Source organism: Strix uralensis, chromosome Z (genome assembly GCF_047716275.1).
Source record: "Strix uralensis isolate ZFMK-TIS-50842 chromosome Z, bStrUra1, whole genome shotgun sequence".
Classification (NCBI taxonomy): Eukaryota; Metazoa; Chordata; class Aves; order Strigiformes; family Strigidae; genus Strix; species Strix uralensis.
Window position 1 is genome coordinate 75,730,209 of NC_134012.1, and position 27,406 is coordinate 75,757,614.

The 27,406-nt window shown below is 38.0% G+C and overlaps 2 protein-coding genes across 5 annotated transcripts in view; one reads left to right on the forward strand and one right to left on the reverse strand.

Moving 5' to 3' along the window:
• The window catches only part of FANCC (FA complementation group C), an 89,004-nt gene extending 62,612 nt beyond the window's left edge, over positions 1-26,392 (forward strand). For 2 of the 3 annotated variants that reach the window (XM_074856105.1, XM_074856103.1), the window contains 7 exons: positions 5,412-5,464; positions 8,385-8,484; positions 16,421-16,496; positions 17,312-17,393; positions 21,123-21,294; positions 24,003-24,203; positions 25,981-26,392. In XM_074856105.1, coding sequence (XP_074712206.1) covers positions 5,412-5,464; positions 8,385-8,484; positions 16,421-16,496; positions 17,312-17,393; positions 21,123-21,294; positions 24,003-24,203; positions 25,981-26,124 — 828 coding nt within the window. In that variant the 3' untranslated portion in view covers positions 26,125-26,392. Of the gene's footprint in view, positions 1-5,411; positions 5,465-8,384; positions 8,485-16,420; positions 16,497-17,311; positions 17,394-21,122; positions 21,960-24,002; positions 24,204-25,980 lie in introns of those variants that run through there. The other variant, XM_074856104.1, reaches the window with a different exon arrangement.
• Positions 16,604-27,406, reverse strand: part of AOPEP (aminopeptidase O (putative)) — a 235,091-nt gene continuing 224,288 nt past the window's right edge. For both annotated transcript variants that reach the window (XR_012627089.1, XM_074856095.1), the window contains one exon: positions 16,604-20,705. The gene's annotated coding sequence lies outside the window, so the exon portion shown is untranslated. The remainder of the gene's footprint in view (positions 20,706-27,406) is intronic.

Consider the following 27,406-nt stretch of genomic DNA (forward strand, 5'->3'; position numbering starts at 1 on the left):
TTACACAGTACACCAAAATTCTTTCCTATGAGAAAACATGACACAATACCTTTTCCAAAATAATGATCCAGTTTGCAACACTAAATGTAAATTTAGTTGTAATTACAGTGTGAAATAGCATGTGTGCTATGTACTTAAATTATATATTTCATAAAATCTATAGAAATAAAAAATGGCATATGGTATCTTATTTTCAGCCTATGAAACTGGTTACAGAGTATGTATTCTAGATGGGAAATGAACGATACCTTTAAATATTCTTCCTTGTTAATTGAATCTGCAAATTTCTATTTCAGGGATCCATTATAATACTTGCAAATCTTGTAAATGCTTGGCATCAACAGCACTTCGTATGTCATCTGGGGATCTAGATATTTCAGAAGACAAGGCTATATACAAGGCCTGTGCCTAATTTTTCTTTCTCAGATACATTGTGAGTTGAATACAGTATATGGTACCACACATTGCTGAAGAAAAAAATAAAAATATCTAGGTTACATATAAAAAGAAGTAAAATTTCATTTTAATTATTGGTTTATTGTTGTCATATTTACCTTGTCTTCACATCCTGATGTCTGAAAAGAATGGAACATTACTGTGCTAGCACACTTAGGTTGTCCTTACTTGCCTCTGCTTTAAAGACTTCATGCTTTTGAAATAAGATATTCACAGAGTGGAAAGACGAGCGCAGCAGCTTTGAATGCTGGTTTAGAGAGGACATCCTGTGGACAAGGAGTGGAATGAATGGAGGGAGAAAGAAGAGGGCAGTTGGAAGATGGATATTGTTGATCGATAGGCATTGATAAGAGGGAGGGTGCATAGATGGGAGATGGCATACCAAACAACAGGATGAGAAGCTTCAGAGAGGCAGTACAGAAGGAAAAGATTTGATCCAGAAATTGTGTTCTAAAATACTTAATGATCTTTTGTACAACTTGTACATGGTAATATAAATTTACTTGTGGGACCTTAGATCAGTCAGCACTTTGAATCCAACAGTATGATTAACTTAGCCTGCCTGCAAGATACTTGAATATTTCTTTAGGAATGTGGGTATGCATTTTTTGGCAGTTGGATTATCATATTTGTAGAATGTGACCTCTGTTTGCCTTATGGATATGGTAATAAAGAGTTGAATCATAAGACAAAGCTTGATTTACACATTTTTTCTATTTGGAAGAAAACCTCTAGAGTACAAATAAGCAGAAATATGTTAGTGATTTGATTATAGTATATGATAAGAAGGAAATTTCAATTTACCTAAATAAAATATCTTGATACAGTAACCAAACTGTACATAAACCTCATAGAGATCTTTGGTACCCAGATAGTTGTAAACCACCATACTTCTGTTATGAAAGAAACTTGATATGCAATACTCCCATATTTTAATTCCAAGAGTAATTGTAATGTGGTGGTCCACTAACTTGTGTTTTATATGGTATGCTATTAGGTTTGTGGTTTGGGGATTAAACTGGAATTAATTTTGGAAATTCTATAGTTATTCAAGAGTAATAAAAACAAGTCAAGTGACTATCACAAGTGGTTTTTTAGCTTTTTCAGAATTTGGTAGGTGAGTGGATGTCTTCCTTTCTGAAGCAACTTTTAGGTTTGTATGTGTGCGTTAGCAACTAAAATTTAAATAAATACACATTTTAGAATTCCATGCTTTACCAGAAATGCATAGATATGTATATAAACAGAGTTTTAAAGCACATGTATGTAAAAAGAGATGTGAATGAATCGGTGTCAATTATAGTTTGTGTTCAGTTCTTAGCTTTCCAAAGTATTTCTTTTGAAGTTATGTTGCAAGAAAAGTGCAATAGGTGGAGAGGGCTTAAAATTTGTTGGCTTCCCTTTTATAAACCATCTGTTACTGCTGCATTTTTGTTTTTCTACCTTGTCAGCTTTCCCAAGTCTAGCCCAGCATCGAAATTCTGTTGTGCTCTGCAGTTAAAGCTCTAGCTGTGGGGTCTCCCTTGCTGTTAGTTTTGCTTCAGAGCAAATACAGTTTTAGTGGGTGATATGGTGACTCTTGCTTGTATTGCCTGACAGGATACCAAGTTGGAGACTGCTCTGGTTCCCATGCCCTTGCACTGCCCTCTTGCTGTGCCTTATCCCCAGGTTTCGAGCCTAGCTGGATCCACACTCACCTTTCACGGGGATCTGTGCCAATGAAACAGGCATTAATGAGGGAGAAAGGAGGAAGGGTAGGCAAAGAAAATGAGAAGCTTTTTTTCTTCTTGTAATACGTTCCAGTTAAGTTACAATTAGTTCCCACAGATTGCCTGTTTTCAAAACTTGTGTTGTAAAATTTTTGAAATAGTGCACACTAATATATTCACAATGTTGATGAATTCAGGAGCTTTTTAAACCTCTGTAAGAAGATGTTTGTGCTTTTAAAATAAGTGTATGCTTCAAAAAAAAAAAAAAAAAAACCATGGCACTTGGTAGAAGGAAAAAAAAAAGTGACATTTCTTATTTTTAATTTAAATATAACATTCAGGAATACAGATAAATACACAGTTTGGAAATACAGACAAACATTTGAAATACAGCAGCGTAGTACTTTCATAAAGCTAGATGTGTTTAACTGTAGAGATGTGATGTCCAATGAATTGCATGTGAGTCTGGAAGTCAAGAGAACTGGTATTTTTGGTGATACCACCTCAAATCTGTTGCTGTGTGATCTTGGGCACAACTTGTTTCCTTATGTTTACTCTTACTTGCAGTTGTTACAGAGCATTCTATGATGTGAATAAAACGCAGTATATGATTATTAGTCTGTTCCTCTTTGTGCCATTTACTTGCTTCCTGTAGTTACAAATGTATTTTTCTTATTTCTGTATTCAATTCTGGATTTGTATTATAAATTAGTTGTTTAGGATTCTTCTTTCTGATAATACAAATACAAAAGTTAGTGTAGTTCTACAGAACTTGTGTATCTAATGCTTTATGTTATTTTCCTATTCTATTTCTTTCAAAAATCACAGTGTTTTTCTGTTTTTTTTCCTGAAGAGCCATATATTCTTAAAATATATAATCATAGTATCACACATGCAGCTCCAATTCCCTGTGTTTAGATCTTTTTGCTTTAGTATGTGTAATGCTATATGTATTGTGCATGTTTTAAAAGTGATGGAGCAAGCTCCTGGTAGACAGTATGTTTGATTTTCTGAACTATCTGTGAAAAATATTGCATAGTTGCAGATGATATTATTAAAATGTAAAATGCCCTTTTATTCTGAAAAAATAAGGAGATAATGACAACAGCATGAAAACCCTGTGAGAATCCCTCCTGAAATTGATAATCCCTCCCAAACTCCAGAATTGCTGCTGGCCACAGCAGAATTGTGCTGCCTGTGCTAGTCTTGCTACACAGCAGGCAGATCTTCAAATTGCCTTGGAGACTTTTGCAATATGAGAGCATTCTTACTTTGAGTGCTTGCAAATTAAATCCATGCAGTCCATTGATCAAAGTCTTGTGGAATTAGATATCCAACGGTGGGGTTTGGGGTTGTTGCTTTTTTTTCCCCCCCCCCCTTTTGATACCAGTGATGAAATTCATATTGATTTCAGTAGTGTAGATTAAATACTAGGAGCTATTAACTGTGGTTTCTTTAGTAAGTACCGTAGATTGCTGCTGTCTGGCAGGAAAGGGTGGAGAGTTTTTCGTTGTTGCATACAGCACATTGATTTTGGTCTTGTTCAAAAGAACTATGATTTAATCTTGATATGTGTGGCAGTGTGCTGGTGGACCCTTTCTAGTTCATATTCAACCAGTCTGAAGCAACAGTGGGTTGGTATGTCATCACAGAAGCATGTGTGTAAGGGTAGGTAAAGTGAAAAGACAGTGGAGAAATGGCTGAATTCAACCATTCAGCCCATGGGACTGGAAAACATACTTCTTGCTTTGCACTGTTTTCACAGAATTGCAGAATGTTTGGGGTTGGAAGGCACCTCAGGAGATAGTCTAGTCCAAGTTTTCCTTTGGAGAAAAAAAAAAGGGGGGGATGAACGTATCTCTGGTTTGCTTCATCCAGCCATTTTTTTTTTCTCCTTCCAGCAGTGGAAGTTTGGAGATCAGCCTTGCAACAAGCTGCATGCTGTTCTTCACACGTCCAAACAACCGGCTGTAAATACTGTCGAACACTAGATGGCACGCGTTCAATAGGACAACTTAGCTACAGCCGTGTGACAAAGAAAGTGTGGTAAAACATGGAAATGAGGTGCCACTTAATATTTCCAGTATGGCAAAGACAACTGTGAGAAACAAGGAGCTTTTCTAGACAGTTTGTATTAAAGGTTGTCTCTTTATTTTCTGATATTATCATATGGGGATGAGATAAAGTCCTCATTCTGCCTGTGAGCAATTAAAAAGAAAAAAAATTCTATTCTACTTGGTACTTTTTAGCTTGAAACAAATGCATAAAAGTTTTCTTTGGAATAATGCATCAGGCGCTTCAAGCTGTTACAATAAATGCCATTAATAAGAGCTATTCCTTTCATGCATCCTGAAGTTTATAGAATGCATTTGATTAAACATGCATTACTCTATATTGTTCAAAAACTATATTCTTATCAAATCTTCATGTGCTAACTTCAGAAACAGCGTGAATTTGTTTTTTAACTTAGGCAAATATACATTGGGGAATGTGTAAGTAGTGTTTTATTCTTGGTGCTCTAGAAAAGCCTAATAAATCTTAGAATTTAAGAGTATGGGATTAGAAAATAGTGTGTTTACTAGTGCATGTTTACTATAACAACTTTCTTAAAACAGTCTTTTGTGTGGTAGCATGATAAAAAGCTTCACTAGTTTGAAAAAAGCCACATTTTGATGCACTGAGATGTTAGCTTGGACTAGCAACTCTGAAATTCACAGAAGGTAATACTCTGAAAAAATGTCTTGGACCAAGACATGTCTTGTGTGTGGTAGTATTAAAGACAAAGGCGATAAAACAAATTTAATTTCTGGAATTTAATTTTGAAGATGTAGCAAGAATCTCAAAGTACATCCAAAAGGGATTGTCTGTGAAGTGGAGAGAAAAGCTTTTTGTAAATCTGCTCTCTGTCTTACTCTAGTAATTGCATGCAACAATCTGTTCTTTCTAGCTGCCACCTTTTAGTGTTTTTAGCGGTGTTTCCATTAACAGGTTGGGATCCCAGGTATTTGCATTTATCAGCCGTTTAGCATTCTTGGTATGTCTGTGAATCTCCTTCCATGACTTTGTTATAGTGATTTTGAAGAATCTAATCCTGAGGAAATCTGAGAGTTTAGTAAGAGTTTATCTGAGGTTTACAGTTTAATAATTGCAGTGTAGTAGCATCCATGAGTTAAACTGTAAATTATACCGTGGCAGTTGTTTGAGTTGCTTCTTATTAATGACTAATTTTCTTTCATTTATCAACAGCCACAAGCAGCAATCCATCCTGCCATTTTCAGAATTGTCAATGAAATTTTCAAGTAAGTTTTGAAATTATAGTGGGAAGTGTTTCAAGTGATCAGTTTAAAGGAGGAGTATTATAAACTGGGATGTATTATAATTTCAGGATGTCTTTTTCTTTACCTGTATGCCTTAGTGTCCTTTTCTGTGTAATATACTGCAAATAATGAAAAATGTTAAAAATCTTGTGAACTTTGCATAAAAGTTACATTATAATAATCATTGATACAGTTGACTATATTGTGTTTAGCCTTTAAAATTTATAATATATTTTGTACTTCAGTAGAGATTTGTGGTTGAAATGTGATTTTGAGGTGAATAGTATAAATGCTGAAATGACTTGGCCCCTGCCAGCATGAAGATGGAATTTAGCTAAAACATTTGCACTTAACAGTGTAGCTTAACATAATGTTAATAGTCTTCAGGATTTATGTCAGATGTGCTCTTAATGACATGAAACTATTGATCTGCCTGAGTTTGGCTTTGAATGCATTATTATTTTAAAGCAATATATATTGTTTACCACATGGGGGCTTCTAGTCCTTCATACTCAGTTCTCAGTGGCTCTTTCTCTTCACTTACTATTTTATCATTCTTTTTAAGCGGATCTACTGCCAGGGTTATCAGTATTACAATTTTGATACAACAGTAATGTATTTAGTGACTGATATTCTTTGTTCAAGTGTTTTCCTTCTTAAGAAGAAAGGGCTCCCAGGTGCACATGTTTGGGGGCATTTGTGTGTCTCTGTGCATGTTTAGGTTTGTGCTGGCACTAACAGAAGATTTTCTGCTGTAGAAACTGTAGGCTGCTGTGTTGTGAGAGTGGAACCACTTGAGAGCTATTGCTATGACAGTCCTTTCTGTTGCTGTGGTCCAGTGTCTGAGCACAGCTGGCATTTTCTGAATAGTTGAGACCAGTCACTTCTGCAAAGCAAAATGCACTTGAAAATGGATGTGACTTCAACAGACCTGTTATCAGGAGGTCTCAACAGACCTCCATTTCTTAGGCTAGAGGCTGTATATTGTGATGGTATGAGGAGACAAAATTTGTTCAAGGTTCTTGTCTTATTTAGGGTCATAGTATATAAAATATTTTCTAAAAATAACACAAGACTCTTCTGCACCCTTTCCATTTGGTAAACAGTAGAAATGGATGAGATGCAGTTTCTCCAGATAATTCAGGACTTTGTCCAGCAAAGTATTTCCTAATAAAACTTTGCACTTGTATTAATGTTCCAAACCATCTTAGAAATTGTGTTATCCTGTTGCTCAGCCTACATCTCTGCTCCTTTGCTTCCTTCATACTGCTTAGTATGCTTGTTCCTCTACATTGTTGGTATTAAAGCCTTAATATATTTTTAAAATACTATGTTTTAGGTCCTCTTGGTATTATGTGAAGCTATGCAGGTTAGCTGGCTTTTGCAAACCAGTTGGTTTCTGCAGCTTTGTGTTCATTTTTGTTGTATTTCTGTGACATCCTTCCCACTATAATCAAGCGGTGTGCAGATGTTAAAATAATACCTCGGATTTAGACACATGAGAGCTGCTGATAAAAAACTTGTACTTCATTGCTTGTAAACTGTGTTATGCTTCTAACAGCTGGCACAAAACTCCTTTTATTTTGGAAGTTAATATTCTGTTAGAAGTACAGATCTAAGCATTGTGTCTCTTTCAGGAATAACTTTTCCTGCTATTTGCATGCTTTTTATTGAGGTTGATTGTGCTAAATTGTTTTATCTCAGGGATGTTAACTTGTGTTTTTACTTCCCAAGTAGAAGCTTATTTTGTTGCTATGTGTGGCTGTATAGAAGTCCATACACCTAGACTGTCTTGACTTTCTGTGTACTATTTCTTGGGTCTATATTAGTGATTATATTTGCCTGTAGTTTTGCAAAGTTTCTCTGTTACAGTAATGTGTTAGCTATTCTTATCTTTTAGATCATTACAGGAAGAATGAAATAATTCTCTAATAAAAAGCTTACATCTCAGAGACAGCTTTTGAACATTTTTTCTCCTTAGTATTACATGTCTTTCAAATAAGAGAATGAAAATTACACTTTACTGCCCATGTTGATTTTCTGTTCCATTTGCTCAAGGTTACATTATGCCTTATGGAAGGCCAGTTAAAGCATTCACTTTCCTGAGCCTCCAGAGTGGATTTTATGATTTCATCACTGAAAGCACATTGAAATTCATTGGTCCCTAATTAAATCTGTAGCAGTTACAGACCTAAAGTACTCATTTCTGTTTGTTCTGCTGATTCATTGCTTAATGATCACGAAGGAGTCACAGCAATTGAAGAGCAGCTGTATTATTTAATATTTAAGTTCAGTCTCCTTGTGTAGTTTTTTAAATTTGTAATTTCTAAATTTGATCAGCAGCTTTTGTTTATTTGTTTCCCTGGCTCCGTGAAAAATGTTATATTTAACAGTTTCAGTCCAGATTTTTTTTTTTCCTCCAGGTACCACACCCCAGGAGATTTTACTAGATTTCACATTCTAATTTGAGATGGCCTATGGGATGCAGTCCCACAAAGCACTAAAGTATGCTTAACTGCAGGCATGGGAATAGTTGCTTTGAACCCAGTAAGACTGTTCAGATGCCTGATTTGCCTAACAAAGTTGTGGTAGTCTCTTTTAATGTTACACTTTTTTTCCCCCTGTTGGTAGTGTAAATTATGAGTGTCTGCATGTATATTGTACATATTTACTAAATCTAGTTTATTTGTAGGAGTTGCATTTTTTTAAAGTAAAAGTAAAATGAAAAAAGCCTGCAAAGTTAGTATATCCATCTGTTTCCACACTGCCATAATGAGCTTAGACACAGCTTGAATCTACAGCATACAAAGGATGTATCTCTTTTTTCCTCATTTCAATTAACAGTGGTGTGACGGGCAGACTAATTATCTGATCTGTCGTAATCTAATTTTTCAATGCTTAGGAATGCACTGCGGGAAACTAGTGGAACTCCAGAAATTATGACCATAATACAGATGTTTATACAGCTCTTCCTTCAGGCTCATCAGAATGAGAACAAGCAGGTTAGTCAAGATCTATCTTAATGTTTCTTTTCAGTGAGAAGATATGAAATGTTAACGAGAACAATTCAGCTGCTAAGAATGGTGACTGAATATAATGAGCTAAATAACAGCATGTCTCTACAGCTGTATATAAATGTGTATCCAGTTCAGTTCAAACATTTTCACCTGTAAACAAAATTATAGTGTGAAACCAATATGTAAGAGCAATTTACCTGACTTTACCCTGAGTAATTCTGCAACCTAAACTGTGATTTTCAAAGGGGCAGTTCCCTTGGTGCTGAAGTTTCTGCCTGTATAGTGAACATGGTCATGATCATCCATCTTTGATAGAAAGGATGAAAAACTTTAGATGTGTTTTTCTTCTGTAGTAGCAGGGTTTCTGATAATAAGTGAAATGGAGATAATAACCCCAATGCCATTCTCGCAGATAATTGTAAGTAGGATACCGAATAGCCAGACTTGCCTGTTCAGAAGGTAAAAGACAGAATACATACTGGTTTCAGTTTCTGGTCTTCAACAGTGGCCTCCTAGAAATTTTTCCTCAGTCTAAAGCTTCAAATTTAGTGTCTCTTCTTCTGCCCAGATTTTTATACAGGTTTTACTGAACTGAATCAAGTAGAATTACTTTTGTATGTGTTTAAACAAGAGCAGAATCAGTTTCGAGTTTTTAAATTTCAAAATGGAGATATGAAAAAGCCTTGTCTTGTTTATAGGTTGCAAACTTCTTTTCAGGTTCCCAAATCACGTTGTCATTTCACATCCTGACCATTTTGTTTGGTTGTTTTAACTACAATTCATATGATGTAAGCTTGGAAAGTATCCTATCATTTAATGGCTGTCACTTTAGACTTGAGAAAACTTCCAGTTCCTTTGATTTTTGCGTCTTTTTGGGGAGGTGGTAGTTAAGAAAATTTTGGGACTTCTTGGAACTTGTGACATACTGGCCTTTAATTAGCAGTGTGATTGAATCTGTCTTCTAGCTTCAGGCAATATGAATTAAGGATGAAACTGCAGCTGTCTTGCTTAATATATAGGTGCTGTGCATGTTAATTTTATGGCACCCTGACTGCATGTCAGCAGTACACTGTGTAGCCCCAGGTGGGGGTGACTGGGTGGAGAAGAGTAAAAATTCCACACCCATCAGACACCCAAGAGCTAATCCTGTTGTGCAGGTGATACATTTGCTTCAGGGTGAAAGTCCTTCACCTGCTGGCATTTTGACATGGACTATTGCCCACTTTTTTGAAGTGGTTTTAAATGTTAAGTTTGCTCTATTTAACTTGTATATAGTTTAATTCATGGGGCTCTAATTAAGGTATTGCTTTCACTATTAGAATTTAAAATCCCTTGTTTCACAGTTTATGAATTCAACCATAACATTGACTAACAGTTGGCATACAAAAATTCAGGGAGAGAGTGTCTCCTAAACTTTGTTTAAATCAGTCAGATAATTTTTTTTGTCATACCAGTATTACATATATTCATAAGGCACCCATCTGTGTGGTATCTGGATGCCTTTGACAGGACATAATGTGCTTCATTAGCATTTCACAGAGGAATAGTAAAACCATTAATGACAGAGGACAGAGAGGCTTCTAGCTGGGTCATCTGAGACCTTAGGAATTTATAGTACAGTTAATTGAAAAAAAGGCTAGGCAAACAGATACGCCCACAAAATTTTCAAGAGAACAAGGTCATGTCTTGCACAGGTTTACAAGGTGAACGATTCTCTATTTCAGTGTGGCAGCTGTCAGAAATAGCTGTCTTTTCTAATAACTTGTAGACCATTTAGAGAGAACAAGGTTTGGCAGAAAAAAAGCTGAAGAGCGTGAAAATACAGTGCTACAGGGTTTAGAAATAGTCTTGTTTCCTTTTGGGAGACTGGAAAGGGTGTAAATGGAACATGAGGTTTAAACCTACTTAAGAAAAAAGACCATTTATGTAGTTATTGAATAAGAAATTTTAAAATGGTTGTACTGAGATCACTGTTGGGATAATCCTTTCCATGTTTTGTACAAGCAAATTTTCAAGTTTGTGAAAGTTGACTAAGGATATTTTGGTCATGTTGCTTGTAAATTTATGAACTTCATGTTTTTATTTGATGGAAATTATAATTTCCTTCAGGATTATTTTATGAATATGTATAATGTTACTGTATATTAGCTGCCACTTATAGATACGGGAGCACGCTTACCTTTGCGATGCTATTTATGTGTGTGCCCAGCGCTGCAGTAAAGAATGCCTGCTTTCTAAAACTCCAAAACAAGTCTTAGAGAGTTCCTCTGCTGGCTTTTATGGTAACACCTTGATCATTTCAAAATTGTCAGTGGTTTTCATCTGAAATTTTGTTTTAAATAGCTGGATAATTATTTTATGCCAATGTTCAAATTTTATTTCCAGTTATACATCATGGCAATTATTATAACCAGCCACATCCAAACTCGTTCTGTCTCTTTGTACCTTGTTTTGCACTTTGTGATGGCTTATGTAAGGAAAGAACTGCCTAAAATACTGTATTTGTATGATAGGAAGCAAACATTTTTTACTTTGCTTAAACAGTATGCTGAAAACTGATTTTCACTTACTTTACTGTTTTCATATGTAACTCATGCTGTGGGTTGTCTTGGCTACTACTAACTGTGTTAAGGGCTGCTTTTTCATGGGGATTTTTGGTTCAGACTAATTGGCTACATGCATACTTTAGTATAGGGATTATTAATTTTTAATTAACCTAATTCCACTTGACAAGTAGACTTTTATAGTCTTACCATACCAGTGATACATAGACTGTCTGAGAATACTGTATATATTAGTCCTTGATTTCTTAGCAACAACTAAAACCATCAGTATATTATCAACATTCTTCTCATACCAAATCCTATAATGAATCTAAAATGCAGCACTATTCTAATTACTAAGAAGAAAAATTAGCTCTATCTCAGTCGAAACCAGGACAGTATCCACCCCTTATTCCATACTTCTTATTTACGCTCAGATTCTATGTTTTCCAATACAGTCTAATTAATCACCATAATTTTCCCTGTTTTTTGATATATGGACACAGATACTGTTCTCTTAGTCTGTGGCTCCCTTCAAAATATGTAGTGAGTTCATTTAGTCCATAACTTTGTGTTTCATCTGTCATGACAGTCTTTCAAGGCAGGAGGCATGAGGTGGAGTTGGCTCAGTCAGTGGAGTGGGTTTCATTGGACACAGCAGGAGGATGGTGTATAGTCTCTGGTTTATGCTACATCTGGAGCTTGTAGCTGGTGTATCTGGTGTGGCCTGTGCTCACGGTCTGCAGGTTGAAGATGTCGATCTCGAGGAAGTTGCTGGGTGCCAGTTGTTGAAGCTAGTCCTGACTTCATCAGTTCCTTTTTCATTAATCTGGGTGATTCTTAATATGATGCCATTAGTATAATATGTATCAACCATAGCAATGATGATATGCAATGACAGGGTTATTTAGTAATTAATACAATACAATTCAATTTATCAGCTATTTTCACCCAAAATCAAATCCCTTTGAAGCACACATCAGACTTCCCCATCCTTCTGCATCACCCACCAAGTGTACCCAGGTCCCTGGGCACAAGTAATCCCACACTTGAGTTTACCTTCACCCAAGGCAGCAATAACCCAGACTGTCTTCCCTAGCATATTTTTAATGTCCATACAGGGACTTTATCCACATCTACAGTATGTAGAAGGTTTGATTGGGCAGGGCCAGCTTGACTGACAGATCTCCCAGTGTTGACTAACCATGTGGCTTTTGCTAAATCTGTATCCCAGTGTTTGAAAGTTCCATCACCCATTGCTGTCAGTGCAGTTTTTAGCAACCCATTGTACTACTCAATTTTACCAGAGGCTGGTGCATGATAGAGGATATGATATACGCACCCAATGTCATGTTCTTTGGCCCAAGTGTCTATGAGATTGTTTCAAAAGTGGGTCTCATTATCTGACTCAGTTCTTTCTGGGGTGCCATGTTGCCACACTACTTGCTTTTCAAGGGCCAGGAGAGTGTTCTGAGTGGTGGCATGGGGTGCAGGATACGTTTCCAGCCATCTGGTGGTTACTTCCACCATTGTGACTACATAGCGTTTGACATGCCAGGTGTGTGGGAGCGTGATACAATCAATCTGTGTGCAGGGTTTGTGTGGTGGGGTTTTTGGTAGCAGGGGAGGGGCTACAGCCGTGACCCCCTTGAGAAGCTTCTTGAAGCTCCCCTGGCAGCAACTCAGACCTACCTCTGTTCAAGGCTGGGCAAATTAGCGACAGTGGCTGCACCTCTGTGATAGCATATTTAAAAAGGGAAACCTGGGAGGAAGAGCAGGAGTTGTGAGAAGGAGTTACAAGAAGGACACCTATGTGAACACCGAGGCCAGTGTAAGAAAGGAGAAGGAAGGGGGGGAGGTACACCAGAGCGGAGACCCCCCTCCCCTCTATCCCATGACGAGAGGGCAGGCCACCCCCCCCCCCCCCCCCCCCCCCATAGAGGCCCATGATGGTGCAGAGATCCACTTGCAGACTGTGGAGGACCCCACATTGCAGGCAGCTGCACCCAAAGAAGGCCAGGACTCTGTGGGAAGAAGAAGCTCTCACTGTTGTAGTTTGGTGCTGGGAGGATCGCAAACACTCAGGGGTGATCCATGCCGAAGCAGCATGGCAATGACTGCAGCCCATGGGAAGGAATCACGCCAAAGAGAGTTCATGGAGTTCCCCCCCACCCCGCCCCTCCAAGGAGGAAAGAGTGGTGGACTGACCGTAACCCCCATTCCCTGACTCTTGCACGGCTGGGGAGGAGGAGGTAGAAAGAGAACAAAATTGAGCCAGGAGGGGTGGGGGGACATTTTTTTAAGATGTGGTAACAATTCTTATTGTGCCACTCTGTCTGTTAAGTGTCGTTGTTGTTAGTGTTTGAATTAAATTGAGTTCATTTTCTTCCCCTAATGAGTCTGTCTTTTCCCCCTGACCATAACTCGTAAGTCACCCCTCCCTGTCCTTATCTCAATTCTGAGCCTTTTGTGTTATTTTCTCCCCATTCCTGAGGGGGAAGGTGTGAGTGAACAGCTTCGAGGTGCTCAGTTGCCCTCTGGGCTCAAACCACGACAATCTGCCAAGCCTCCCCATATTTTAACCGTTATCCTCCATACCGAAGAGGTTTTAACTGTTCAGCTGGCTTGATCACAGCACATGTTTCACATTCATGAGTAACCTGTGCAATAGTGTCCATGGTTAAGTCCACCCCTCAGTCATGAGCCCATCTGTATGTTGCATCTCTTCCCTGATAGCCTGAGGAGTCATGGGCCCAGCAAGCCATAAATTGTTCACCCTGATGTTGCCAGTCCACATCTACTTAAGCCACCTTAATCTTAGCAGCTTGATCCATCTGTTCGTTGCTTTGATGTTCTTCAGTGGCCTGGCTCTTGGGTACATGAGGATCTATGTGATCAGCTTTCACAACCAGGTTCTCTACCTGAGCAGCAACATCTTGCCATAATTCAGGAGCCCAGATAGGTTTACCTCTGTGCTGTTCATTGCTCTAGCTATGCTCCCTCCCAGCTTCTTGGGTACCTGTGCACTAGCAGGACATGGGAAATTGAAAAGTCACAGAATCACAGTCCCTCTTTAAGTACTGGAAGGCCACTATAAGGTCTTTCCAGAGCCTTCCCTTCTCTTGGGTGAACAACCCCAACTCTCAGCCTGTCCTCATAAGGGAGGTGCTCCAGCCCCTGATCATCTTCATGGCCCTCCTCTGGACCTGCTTGAGCAGGTCCATGTCCTTCTTATGTTGGGGGCTCCAGAGCTGGACACAGTACTCCTGGTGGCATCTCACCAGAGTGGAGCAGAGGGCGAGAATACCCTCCCTCGGCCTGCTGGCCACACTTCTCTTGAGGCAGCCCAGGATATAGTTTGCTTTCTAGGCTGCAAGCACACATTGCTGACTCGTATTCCGTTTTCCACCCACTAATACCCCCAAGACCTTCTCTCCAGGGCTGCTCTCAATCCACTCATCGCCCAGCCTGTATTTGTGCTTGGGATTGCCTTGATCCATGTGCAGGACCTTGCACTTCATCTTGTTGAACTTCATGAGGTTTGCACAGGGCCACCCTCAAGCCTGTCAAGGTCCATTTGAATAGCATCCCTTCCTTCCAGTGTCTCGACTGCACCACACAGTTTGGTGTTGCCAGCAAAGTTGCTGACAAACTTGCTGGAACTCAGTCCCAAGGCCTTGATACCTTAGCAACAAATGAAAACATAAGTATATTATCAGCATTGTTCTTATACCAAGTCCCATACTGAATCCAAAACACAGCACTATTCTAGCTACTAAGAAGAAAAATTATCTATGTCCCAGCTGACACCAGGACACCCAGGACCATGTTCAGTCAGCCTTTGAGTATCTCCAAGGACTGAGACTCTACAACCTGTCTGGGCAACCTGTGCCAGTGCTTGGTGACCCTCACAGTAAAAAAAGATCTGATATTCAGATGGAACCTCCAGTGGTTCAGCTTGTGCCCTTTGCCTCTGTTCCTGTTACTGGGCGCCACTGAAGAGAGCCTAGCTCCATCTTCTTTGCACCCTCCCTTATACATTGATAAGATCCCACTTGAGCCTTCTCTTTTCCAGGCTCTCAGCCTTTCTTCATAGGAAAGATGCTCCAGTCTCTTAAGCATCCTTGTGGCCCTTTGTCGAACACTCCAGTATGTCATGTACTAAGGAGCCTAGAACTGGACATAGTATTCCAGATTTGGCTGCTGCAGTGGCTCCTCACCAGTGCTGAGGAGAGGGGAAGGATCACTCCCTCGACCTGCTGGTGATCCTTTGCCTAATGCAGCTCAAGATACCATTCACCACTGCCTTTGTGACAAGGGCACGTTGCTGGGTGACATTCAACTTGGTGTCCAGCAGGACCCCCAGGTCCTTTTCTGCAAAACAGTTTTCCAGCTGATTGGCTCCCATTGTGTACTGTTGCAGAACTTTATACTTTCTCCTTGTTGAACTTCATGAGGTTCCTGTTAGCCCATTTCTCCAGCCTGTCAAGGCCCCTGTGGATGGCAGCATGACTCACTGGCTTCTCAGTCACTACTCTCAGTTTTATGTCATCAGCAAACTTGCTGAGGTAACACCTGCTTCATCATCCAGATCATTAATGAAGATGTTGAATAGGACGGGACCCAGTGTTGACCCCTGAGGTACACTGCTAGTTACTGGCCTCCAGCTAGACTTTGTGTCAGTGATCACCACACTCTGGGCCTGACCATTCAGCCAGTTTTCAGCACACCTCAAAGGGAGTTCATATTGCACTTGCACATGCATGCGACATATCAGATGTGCCTGTAGTAAATGCTTGCAGAACATGTATGCTGCTGCTAGTCTCAATTACACAAGCAGCAATGTTCACAGTACACAAATCACATGTACCCAGGTAAATAGAGGACAAGTCTGTTATCTGCGACTACCCTACCTTGTGCTGAATCAGATCCTCAGAATTTTAGGTTTACGTTTTTGAACAGAAAGTATTAATCTACATCACACCTTCAGATTTTGTAGATGTTATTAGTTTGGTATGATCTGTGAACCTGTTTACACTGGAAAATGAAATTAAACTAATTATGTCTCTTTTAACCTCTGCATATTAAGAGTGAAGGGAAAAAGCCTAAGAATATTAAGATGTAATTTTCTTCACAGACTGAGTCCTTTTTAATGCATGTATTTTAAAAATAATAAATAATTACTTTTTCTAAGCAAGCTTTTCCTAAATATTCCTCTTCTTTCATTATTCAAAATCCTAAAATTAAGTGTAGAGTTACTTTTCTGTTCTCTTGCTTCAGTCTGTATTGTTAATTACTACCTTAGATGATATTGTTCACTGTGGGTTTGTTCTGAAAACTGACCAGAAAGCTCTTGAATTAATGATTTTGTATCTTAGCATAAATTTCCACTGAAGGCCTACTTCCCTTACCATCACCAGCCTCTTGTAACAGCTTTACTCAGATGTCCTTTTGGTAAGTTTCTTCATGAAATATTTGCAGCATTAGCTAACCTGCATGATCTGTAAATGACTTAAAATAACTTTAAAAGGGATGAAGACAAAATTTTGCCATTTCCTAAATAGGGTGTGTTGACTTAGCAATTTTAATAATATTCTTTTAATGTATTTTTTGCAGCAACATTTAATTCTTGTGTAACAATAATACAGATGTAACTTTAAAGAAAATTAAACCAGAAGTGAATAACAGAGTGCATAATTTTGCAGGAATAAAGACAAGTTACTGGCATAGTAAAAATACTAAATACTCTTATCTTATAATATTAGAAACTGTCATTATGAACATTTTCATATGTATATTACCAGAAATAGCCTTGCTGTTTGTCTCTGAATCTTGAATTCTGCTGATGTTTTAGATTGCAAACCTAGTATTTTTTTTCAGGTTTCCCATTTTCATAGGTCAAGAAACCACTGTGCAGTATGGTACAGTTTTTCATGAGCAATAATTTCAGCTCAGTACAAGAGCCTCTGAGAATGTTACGCTACTGATTATATCTTAATATTGAGGTAGCATTTACACAAGGGTACATCAGCCTCGTTTGAATATTCTTTGATGTACTTATATGGCTTTGTTAATGAATTGTTCGAAGAAACACAGTAATAGGTATTGTTAAAAATTGGGAAATTTTAAAACGAATTTTTAAATGCTTTGTGATAGCTAAATCTAGTTGCACAAATTTTAATGCTAGGTTAATATGGCTAATTTCAGTGTTCTGTTCTAGTTGGACAGACTAGAATTTTAAGAGTTTTATTTTCATCCTCTCTCCTCAGGACTGCCAACTACACACTGGTCTCAACACTTGAAACACATTTCAGATACGCTTAAAGCATTTGTAGAAGATACAAACATTAGGTAAACAGTGTTATATTTTCTAACTTTTTGTCCTTTGCATATGTTACTTAGTGAAAAATCACGTCATTTGAAGTCTTTGCTGGCTACATTTCATAATTTTCTTATCCTCTCTTTCTTTTAACGAATAGTACTTAGATTACTTACTAAACCTGAGCTTTGTAGCAGCTATAAACCTGACCAATAAGCCTCTGAGTAAACAAAATCTTGTTCTTTTCATTTCAGCAAATAGCTAGCTGTATAACAGAAAGGCTTACCTGCCTACTCTCCAATTTCTCCCCCAAAACTTTTAAAACTGATTTTGGATTGAATAACAAGAGAACTCTTCCAACCTGAAAAGTAGCTAGTATTGGAAAGATCCTGTTGTGAGCTGTACTGTTTATGAAGGAACTTGTATTGGCTTTCTGCAGGCTTGTGCAAACATCAAAATTTCAGACTTCTTGATTTTTTTGATAAAGATACAACTGCTAGACTGCAGTATCGTTGTTTGTTGTATTACTCTTTGAGCTGGCACCCCATGTTTCTGACTTATTGCCCGTAGCTTTTTTTGTCCAAATAGTTGCTGTAATGAATGATAGTGTTTATCTACATGAATTCTGCTTTGGTAGTAGATGCTCTAGCATTATATGAAAAGAATGAAAAAAGATACATCTGTTGATGCCCTGTAATTCTTTGTTAACAGGTGTGTGATGAGACCTGACTTGGCTAGAGTTAGGATATGAGTCTGCTTAGATCTGCCCCAAGAGTGAGCTTTCCAAAGAATGTTGAACAGCTTTTAAATTCAAAGAAACCAATTTAATTTTGATTTAAAACCTGAAATGTTTAAATAGAAACTTAGAACGCCTAGGGCAGATAGACTTGCAAAGCAAGATACCCAACTGTCCCCCTGTGTCTTGGAAGACAGATATTTGCATCTATGCTTGGTTTCAATTAACTCACGGAGGCTTTTATTTTTGTTATTGAGTAGCAGAAAAAAGCTTTTTGCTGTTCTCTCTGAGGCCAGGCTGTCTGCTGGCAGCTTCTCACATTCTGTATGAGCTGCAGTTCAGTGCTATGTCTCGCCTGTTTGTCCCTGAAGTCTGTCAAACTGTTCCGCCCTTGGAGTGTGACCAGTAGCTGACCCTGGCTTCTTAAAGAAACACATAACTCAAACTTAGAACAAGCAAATAAAACAAATATTATCCATCATATGTATTACAATAATAGAAGCATGTCTGTTCTCCTTTTGTTGCCTAGCCCCTTCTTGGCTTATATTGTCTTTTTCCCCCTTTGCTTTGATAGTACACTAGCTTGAATAGTATTGTACTTGCCAGAATATCCTCTTACTTCCTTTAGAACTCATGCAACAATTATGTTTTCTACCAAACGCCTCTCAATTACAAAGAAAATTATCTGGCTTAAGTTTTTATATACTACTATCCATGAGGAAACTGTATTCAATTTTCTTTTATTGCTTTATTCCTGATTCTGCATCCTTTCTATTTAATAAGATTAACAGAGGAGCAAAAAATACTACTATGCGGCATATCCTCTTACTTCCTATAGTCAATGCTCTCTGTTTATATAACTTGTTTTTCAGTGGTTTTATTTTACACCAAATGTAAATCTTACAGCATGGTGCTGTAAGTGTACTGTAAGAAGTACACAGAAGTGTACTTCTAAGCAATAGATTGTTTCTGTGCCATTATTTATTCTTATATGTAGTCATCTCAGTGAACAGTAAATGTTATGTGACATTTTAAACCAGAAATCAACTGATGTATATTCTGTGGGGGGAAGTGCCAGAAAAAATGAAGGGACACTTTTGGCAATGACAGTGAAGCCGTTGATGTAGGTGCCACTATAGAGCGGGCAGAAACAGCAGTGAGAAGTGGAGGGTACACAACTCCAAATCAGGCTCTGCAATGGTACAGGAAAGTTATGGTGAGTTGTAAGTGCAGTGGTGCCTAGGCTCTCTAGGCAAGGACTAAATTCTATTCTGCTAAGTACCTGTTAAAATTAGTTTAATGCTTAAAGTTTAAGGACTTGTATTTACCCTTTGAGCTATGAACACTTCCATTCATAAATGCTGTCAATATTACACTAAGTATAGTTATCTGGTCTCAGTAATTAACTTTTAATTAAATTTCATCTTTGGTTGTAAATCACTGGGTTTCAAAGCTAGACTATCCACTTACATTGTCACAGCATTGAATTATGGACAGAGAAATAGATTATTTTGCTGATGGGAGGGCTGTTGTCCTAGACCACTATCACATTTGTTTGTTTTTCAAAGGTTTTTAATGTTGCCTTTCCAGATTCTAGTATCTTCAAAGACTTCACCAGTGATGATCCTGTTCCTTTAGCTAAGGAATTTTAGTCTCAGATTTTGTTACACAGCTTTAGTTCCCTGCAGTCTGACCCATGCTGCTGCCCCTCCAAAAGCAGTGGAATATCAACAATGATGACTTTTACAGCCATCACTTCAGTACTCTGTTTTATTTCAATGACTCTTATGTCATCCTTATGTCTGATGTCAGTGATCATGCTTATCCAGAAATACTGATGTGGTGGATTTGTGTCCTAGGAATAGGATTTTGAGGCCCTGAGATTCTGTGGCATATAGAGAGTGTCATTTACAGGATCAACAATTTCTGGGACACCTGGAGACATCATCAGTCACCAGTATAATCCAGAGATAGAACACTGCACACACCACACCTTCACGAATAAAACTGTGCCTCCCACCTCTTCAGAAAGTCTTAAAGATAAAGCAGTTTATTCCAACTAGGACTTTGTCACATTCCCCAGATGATGTGATGGTATCAGACAACTTCATCAACTCCTGAAATTTCGAAGATCTCTTGGAGTTTCCTGGGAGAGGTGGCACAGGAGCTCTTGGAGTCCCCAGGAATAAAACATAAGAAAAACCTCTAATTTTTCAAACTTTTGCCAAACTTGATAGGAATAATTGTTCCTGGTTCTTAATCTCCTTCCAGATGTCCTTCTGTCTGTCCTTCTTCCACACTCAGTAGACTTTTTACTTTGGAGGTGCGTACCGTTAGGTTGCATCTTCTCATTACTTCTCTTTTCTTTAGTATTGACTTTAGAAGAGTACATGTGACAAAGTGATGAGCTGTAGTCCATTCTCACCTTTCTTTTTCTTACTACAGTAACCCAGTTGTAAATACCTTCAAAATTTTCAGTAAAGAGGACCTGAATTTTAAGAGTCAGGAGATTAATATCCTTAAAAACTTTATATCCATCTAAATGTAATTCGTCATGAATTACCAAAAAACATGTGCCTCATGAATCATGAAAGACGATAAAATAACCCTGGAAAGCAATAGCGAGAAATTAGAAGACAGTATAAGGCAACAGTATGTTAGAATACAACACTCGAGATATGATTTAAAGTTTTGAAAATCCATCAGTGGGAGAGTATAAATGACAGGATGTAACTTTATGATGTATGTTTTAATTCATAGTATTTTGTCACAGTTTATTAGAAACTGGTGTTACGAACAGTCTGTTCTACTGATGAAGTTAATCTGGTAGTAGCACTGGGTGTGTCTCATTTGATTGTGACTGCAGATAACAGTAGTACATGGCTGTATACTTAGCAGGTAGGGCATTATCTGTTGAAGAGTAATTTAAGGATTTTTGTTGTCATGCCAGCACTCTTTGTAGTTAACTAAGACATTTTAAAATGTTAAATAACAAGAAATACTTAATTGTATTGTTATTTTCCAGTTCTCCTGCTGACCTTTTTGAAATTTGGTTTTTGGTTGCTTGTTTCGGAGAATGGCTGGATATTGCAGCAGAACAATTACTGAAGGCTGCTGTAGAACCAGATGCTTTGCTGTGGCTGCTGGCATTTTACTACTGTCCTCAGAATGAAAATCAACAAAGGACTCAAACAATGGTGGGTAATGCAGTGATAGTAAGCAGCAATAAGCAGTCTGTTCATATCTCATTGCTATAAAACAAATACTGCACACCAGATAAATGAAGGGTCTACACTGGAGAAGGTATTGGCTTTACAAGGTCTCCTGGGAATTTTGTTGCAGTGGCAAAGTTGAAAGAGGATTTTTGTTTATTTTCTTAATGACATTTAGAAAACATTTTTCCTCTTTTTAAAGTATATTATATAGATTAGCACCTTCTTGGCTTTCTTTTGGATAACTTGAGCACTTTTAATCAGAAGTAAAACTGCTCTAGGAATGGTATTTCTTAAATGACTGTGTGGCAGAATTCAGCATTCCTGTGTTATGGCATCTTCTGAGAAGGAAACGCAAGAGAAATCACAACAGCAGTTGAAGCACTCTGAATCCTAACCTTGCTCATCTATTCTGGTTTCTCTTATGTATGTTTACAGATTTTTTTGGCATGTATGAGATTGTAGCAAGTATGTTTTATTCCCATATGCTAGATTTCTAACAGAAGGAAGCAGTGTTATGTCCTCACACACTGTATTGCATGAAGATGTCTGTGTATGCATGAAAGCCTTTAATTTAGACCTGTTATGCAAGTTTGAACTAGCCCAAGCAGTCTGATCTGCAGTGTTCTGCAATATTTTATTTCATTCCTTCCCCCTCCCGCCACCCAGATGGCACTACAAATGCAAGCGCACATCCCAATCAGTTTTAATTTTTTTTTCTCTTGAATTTCTTATAATCTAGGAGTGGGGGTGGAATGTTGGCTGAGCAAAGTTAGGTTGGAGCTACAGTGGGATAAAGAAACCAGGGCTGGTTTTAGAATGCAGTTTTGGGAAAGAAGGCAATACCTAAGCAATAAGCATGAGTGAATGAAACTGAAGGACTGTTAAGTGCAGATCTATGTAAGGAACATTGTTCTAACTCCAGCACCATAAAATGAAATCACATTGTCCCATATCCAAATCATTTCCCTTTGTGTCCCCCCTATTCTATCAGTTTGTTATTCTGTCATAATGTAAGACAAACTTCAGTGAGAAAAAAGCTTTTCCACTGACAACCCATGTAGTTACTCATCTGTTCCCAGAGGTCTAATATTTCAGTTCATTATGATTTTTTTTCTTTAGTTACTTCAAGTAAGACTTCTTTTTTTTCCCCACAGGTCATGCTACTTCAGAAGCATTCCCACAGTTCATGCAAAGCTTCTGCTTTTAGTTAGATATTTGTTTTTCTTTTAAGTTGTACTTTGGCAGGTTAGCTCTCAGCTCTTTAAAATGGAGTGGTTTTGTCCTCCACACCCTTCACCAGTTAAGGATTAAGATGGGATGGGAACTTCTGGCTGATGCCAGAATGAAGGCAAAGATGGAGGACTTTGCATTCAGCATATTTTTGTGGGGAAAGGTGTGCACTCATGACTTAAGATTTTGTCTTCCTGCTACTTACTTTAGGTTGCAGTTTATATATCAGCAAGAGTGAAAAACATAGGGTTAAAATTATTTAAAGATGAAAAAGTCTACTTTTGCTGTTCACTAGACTTCACTCATGCAGGACTGACTGAATATTCTGCTTCTCAATATTTATTCATTTGGTGGAGTCCTTTCATACCTCTAGACTCAAACACCGGAGGAACAAAATTTGGAGGTTGGTCATAGTAACTTGGCACTAAGAATGAGTCTGCTAGGGTATGTGAGCTCATGGAGCAGAGTATACTACTATCAATCTTCAGTCTCTGGCAAATGGGATGGAGGCACACCAAGAGTAGGATGCACAGAAGGATGAAGCATCTTGAAAAATTCCTGTTACCTTTTGTTAGGTTCTGGTATCATTTGTTGCCTCACATGTAATTGTGGGCGTGATTCAAGAATAACAGCTTTTTCAGACTATTTTATATGAAATTGTTAATAGGGCAGGGATGAGAAAAGCAAGGTTAGGTAAATGACTGAAACAAACTGTCCTAATGAATATGGTTGAGAAACAGGTGTCCTTTTCCTTTGGGTCTGCAGTGGTATATTTTTCCATTGTTCCTGCACTTACTCATTTGGTTTTTTTCTACCAGTTTGTTTGGTTTATTTTTAACATAGAGAACAGAATTGTTGGGATTTAGTTGCTTATAGTTCTTTTTCCATTGTGTAGGTGCCAAAATCTTCTGGTTTCTACTCCCAGTAAAAATTAGTTTTTATTGGCTAACTCAAAAGGTAAAAACATAAGTTGCAAACAACACAGGAAGAAGGAAAAAACTGTATTCTTACCAGAACATTTTATCAGCCAAGGTCAGGTTACATGGGGATTTAATTGATTTGTAGCAGTAATACTGAAATGAGCCCTTGAGGAACCTCTGTTCTTGTTCCCACAATGCAAAAATCTGACCATGTTCTGCTGAGGGACTTTCTCCATTTCCTTTTATTATTGAAAAAGGTCAAATCCTGGCTTGATGCCCTGCCTGCTTAATTTACGAGACCAAAGAAAGTTAAAAAATCCATTCTGTCCACCTCTGTGTGTGTGTGAATCAGTATAAGAGAAATGTGTACAGCCCTTCCTTCCCTGTTCTTCCTGCTGCTTAAATTCAATCTGTTTTCATGTTTGGGTAGTTTCTGCCAAGAATTCAATTTTCTTTAGTGAATAAATCCAAAGGAAAAATATGATAGCTATGAGCTTTACTCTTCTCTGATCCTGCATTTGTTGAAATTGTTTTCTACAGGTAGAAGCTCAATCAGTCTACAGTCATCTAATGATGCTCTTCAGCTGTACAGTCCTTTCTGTCAAAGATCTGGAGGCTGCTGTACACAGTATAATGGATGTAGAGCAGTGTTCTAACCAGCATCTTATAGTACATCTTCTTACCAACTTTTTGCTCTTTTCTTCTGGTGGACATACGATTGCCCAGGAATTTATTTACCGTGTAAGTGTTCCTTCCTTTTTTTTCAGCTTAAGTAAAATAGATTTTTTTTTTCTATTTTGAATTTAAGTTCCTAACTCTTAATAAAGAAAACACATAACAGAGAATTAAAGAAGATCATGACTACAACTATACCTAACCTGCTATATACCTATTTAAGCTACAGTCAAAGTATTTTCTTTCTTGACAAGATCTCACTGAAAAGGTTAGTATCCTAACTATACAGCTGCAGAAATAGTTGGAGTAGCTTGCAGTTAAGGGATACCTACAGTTCATTTGCAGCTGGCACAGAGAGCATGTGGAAACATTTTGCTTTTCCCAGTTATAAATCACTCCATTATCCAGTTGCTGCAGAGATGATGGAACCGTCTTCTCTCTGTTTTCCATTATGTAAAACAGCTAGTTACTAAGTGTTAGCATTGCTGAGGCAGAAGCTTGGTGCTTTAGCAAAGCCAGAGGGGAAAACGGTGTGATAATTGAGAGGAAAAAAAGAAGGAAGACTGAGAGACTATAACTTAGGGTGTGAAAAAATCTGAAGAGGAATAAAATGTGGGAAGCATGCCACAGTATCTTGCTATTGTTGATGACAGCCCTCAGGTAAATTTGTGCAAACAATAAAATGTGTCTATGTCTCTCAAGATAAATAGTGCTATCTCAGTATGACATTAGGAATTTGTTCCTCTCTAAGACCATACTCTTCTAAGAAGTAGAAGCCTCCTGTGCAAGCAGGTCTAGGGCCAGTGTGTGGTTTTAGCACTTAAAAAGTTTTTCCTTTCAGCAACAGTGTGCTCTTCCATCTGTATAGGGTATATGGCATGTGTAAGGAGTGTGATTTTATGACCCAAGAAACTGGAAACCTATTTTGGTGGTTATTCCTCCTGGCTGACTAAACAGACATCACATTTTTCTGTTTAAGAAGGGCTATGATATTTCTAGCATTTTAGGTGTAAATTCACAAAAGATCAATTTCTTCGTAGCATAAGAACGTAATGATAAAATTAGGAGGGTTGTATGTATTTTCACAGTCTGCTGTTTTTAGTTTCTCTTTTGAGGAGTGTGGCTGTTGAGCAGTGATGCTGTAATATACTAGTCTGCTCTTTAAACCTCTTCAGGAAGACCGAAGGCCGTTTCTTGTTTCTTTCTAGAAAACAGCGTAACTACTTTCAAAAATCTGAGTATTCCCCAGTGCAGGGTGGTCATGAACTGTTGTAGGCCAGAGTATGTTGGTCTGATTAATTTTGTCTTTCTGTGTAATCATTAATGTGTAGCTAGGCCTTCCATGTGATTTGAAAAGGCCTGAACACAATATATGAAAGGGAGAATGATGCGGAACCAAATTGGGATGCATGGCAGTGGTTTTTGTTAGCATGGTAAACTTTGGGATTAACACAGCAGATAATGTGGTGTAAAGTCCCTCCTGACCTGCAAAATTGCAATTTCGGGTCTTCTCACCCAAAACCTTCATGTGTTTTTAGTTGTTTTCTAAGGAGATGACTTCTAAATGGTTACACTGTCTGTCCATTTGTGTTTCTTTTAAAAACTTTTTGACCCCTTGATCTGTTTCACTTAAATTTGAGAGAACAGTAGAAATCTCAGTTTCTCAGCTCCACCAAGATGTATGGAAACAGATGCCTTGGACAGAAGTTGCTTTTGAACCTGACCATCTCAGGTGTTCAGGAGTGATGGACAAATCTGTGGTTTTGATGCAAATATTAATAGAAAATTCTTAGTACTTAGCAACATAATTGCATTATTTCCAATCTTCTCTGTTTCCCTTCAGATTACTGAGACAACTGATACAAGCAAAGAAGTTTGTAGCATTCTTATCCGTACTGCATACAGAATTAACCGTATTGGAGAAGAAGATCAAAGTACTGTGAAGCTGCTGAATGAACTTCTTCAAAAACTAACATTGAAAGTTTAGATTTTTAATGTTGTCTATTTATCAAGCCAACAAATCAGATCTCTATCTAGATGTCAGACTTTCATTAATGTCTTGCACTGCAAGTTACCAAGGGTAGAAAAACAACTACTTAAGCATATCCTGCAACTTTGTATTTCCTCCTTCCTAGATATTTGAAGATAGTCCTTTGTTTGGAAATGTTAACCTTCTAGAACATAACAGTAACAGTAAATAAAATGTTAACCCTCTAGAACATAACAGTAAATATTAAAGATGGTTGCAAATTTTTTCTGAGCACCTTCTTTAACAAGAGACCTCATTTAAATCAGTTCACTCATCTCCTTGTTTATCTGGCTGAGGATCAGTTTTTCTCCCAAATTACACATGATTCTGTTAGCAAATGATATTCAATAGCTTGGTTGGTAAGTTGTTCCTAAAATGTTTTGTTCTATAATTCTGCTTTTATGAAACTAATGATGATCTCAAGTGAGAGTTAGTGATTCATGGTGAATGCACTTTTTGTTCTCAGGAAATCAACAGTGTTTCCTGAATTCTTCAGTTCTTTTTGAAAATGTTTCCAAAGTGAAACTCCTCTCAGATTTGCTAAATTATTTTTTTCAGTACTGCAGCTTTCACAGGACAGTGTTCTCTGCAAAGTACTATACCAACAGCTAGTCTCTCTCAACAGATACTGTGGGTTGAAGGTTGCTTTCAGTAGAGCCTATTTTCAATGTGCCATGACTGATGCTATTGTTTATTTGTTTAAGAAATCTTTTTTTTCATTCAGACAAAATGGTAAGCACAACATAGGCGTAAGGAAACCTTCCAGTTTGAGGGACAAATTTCCTAGAGAGCGTATGGTTACAACTCATCTCCTTCCTTTTTGTGTCCAGAAGCAGTTTGCTTACTTCTTTGTTTAGGTCTTTTGTCTCATGCAAAGAGCATGGACAAGGAGCAATGGCCTACTGTTTTACCCTTAGGAAAGTATTTGTCTCAGGAAGTTTTGTGAAACTTTTTTTAGCTTAACTAGGAAAAAAAGCATAGAGAAAAGTAATGACAGAGGATCTTAACTCTGTCTTGGTTTCAGCTGGGATAGAGCTAGTTTTTCTTCTTAGTAGATAGAATAGTGCTGTGTTTTCGATTTCAGTATGGGATTTGGTATGAGAAAAATGTTGATAAGGCACTGATGTTTTTAGCTGTTGCTAAGAAATCAAGGACTTTTCAACTTCCCATGTCTTGCTAGTGCGCAGGTGCACTACAAGCTGGGAGGGAGCACAGCCAGAGCAACACACCCAAATTGACC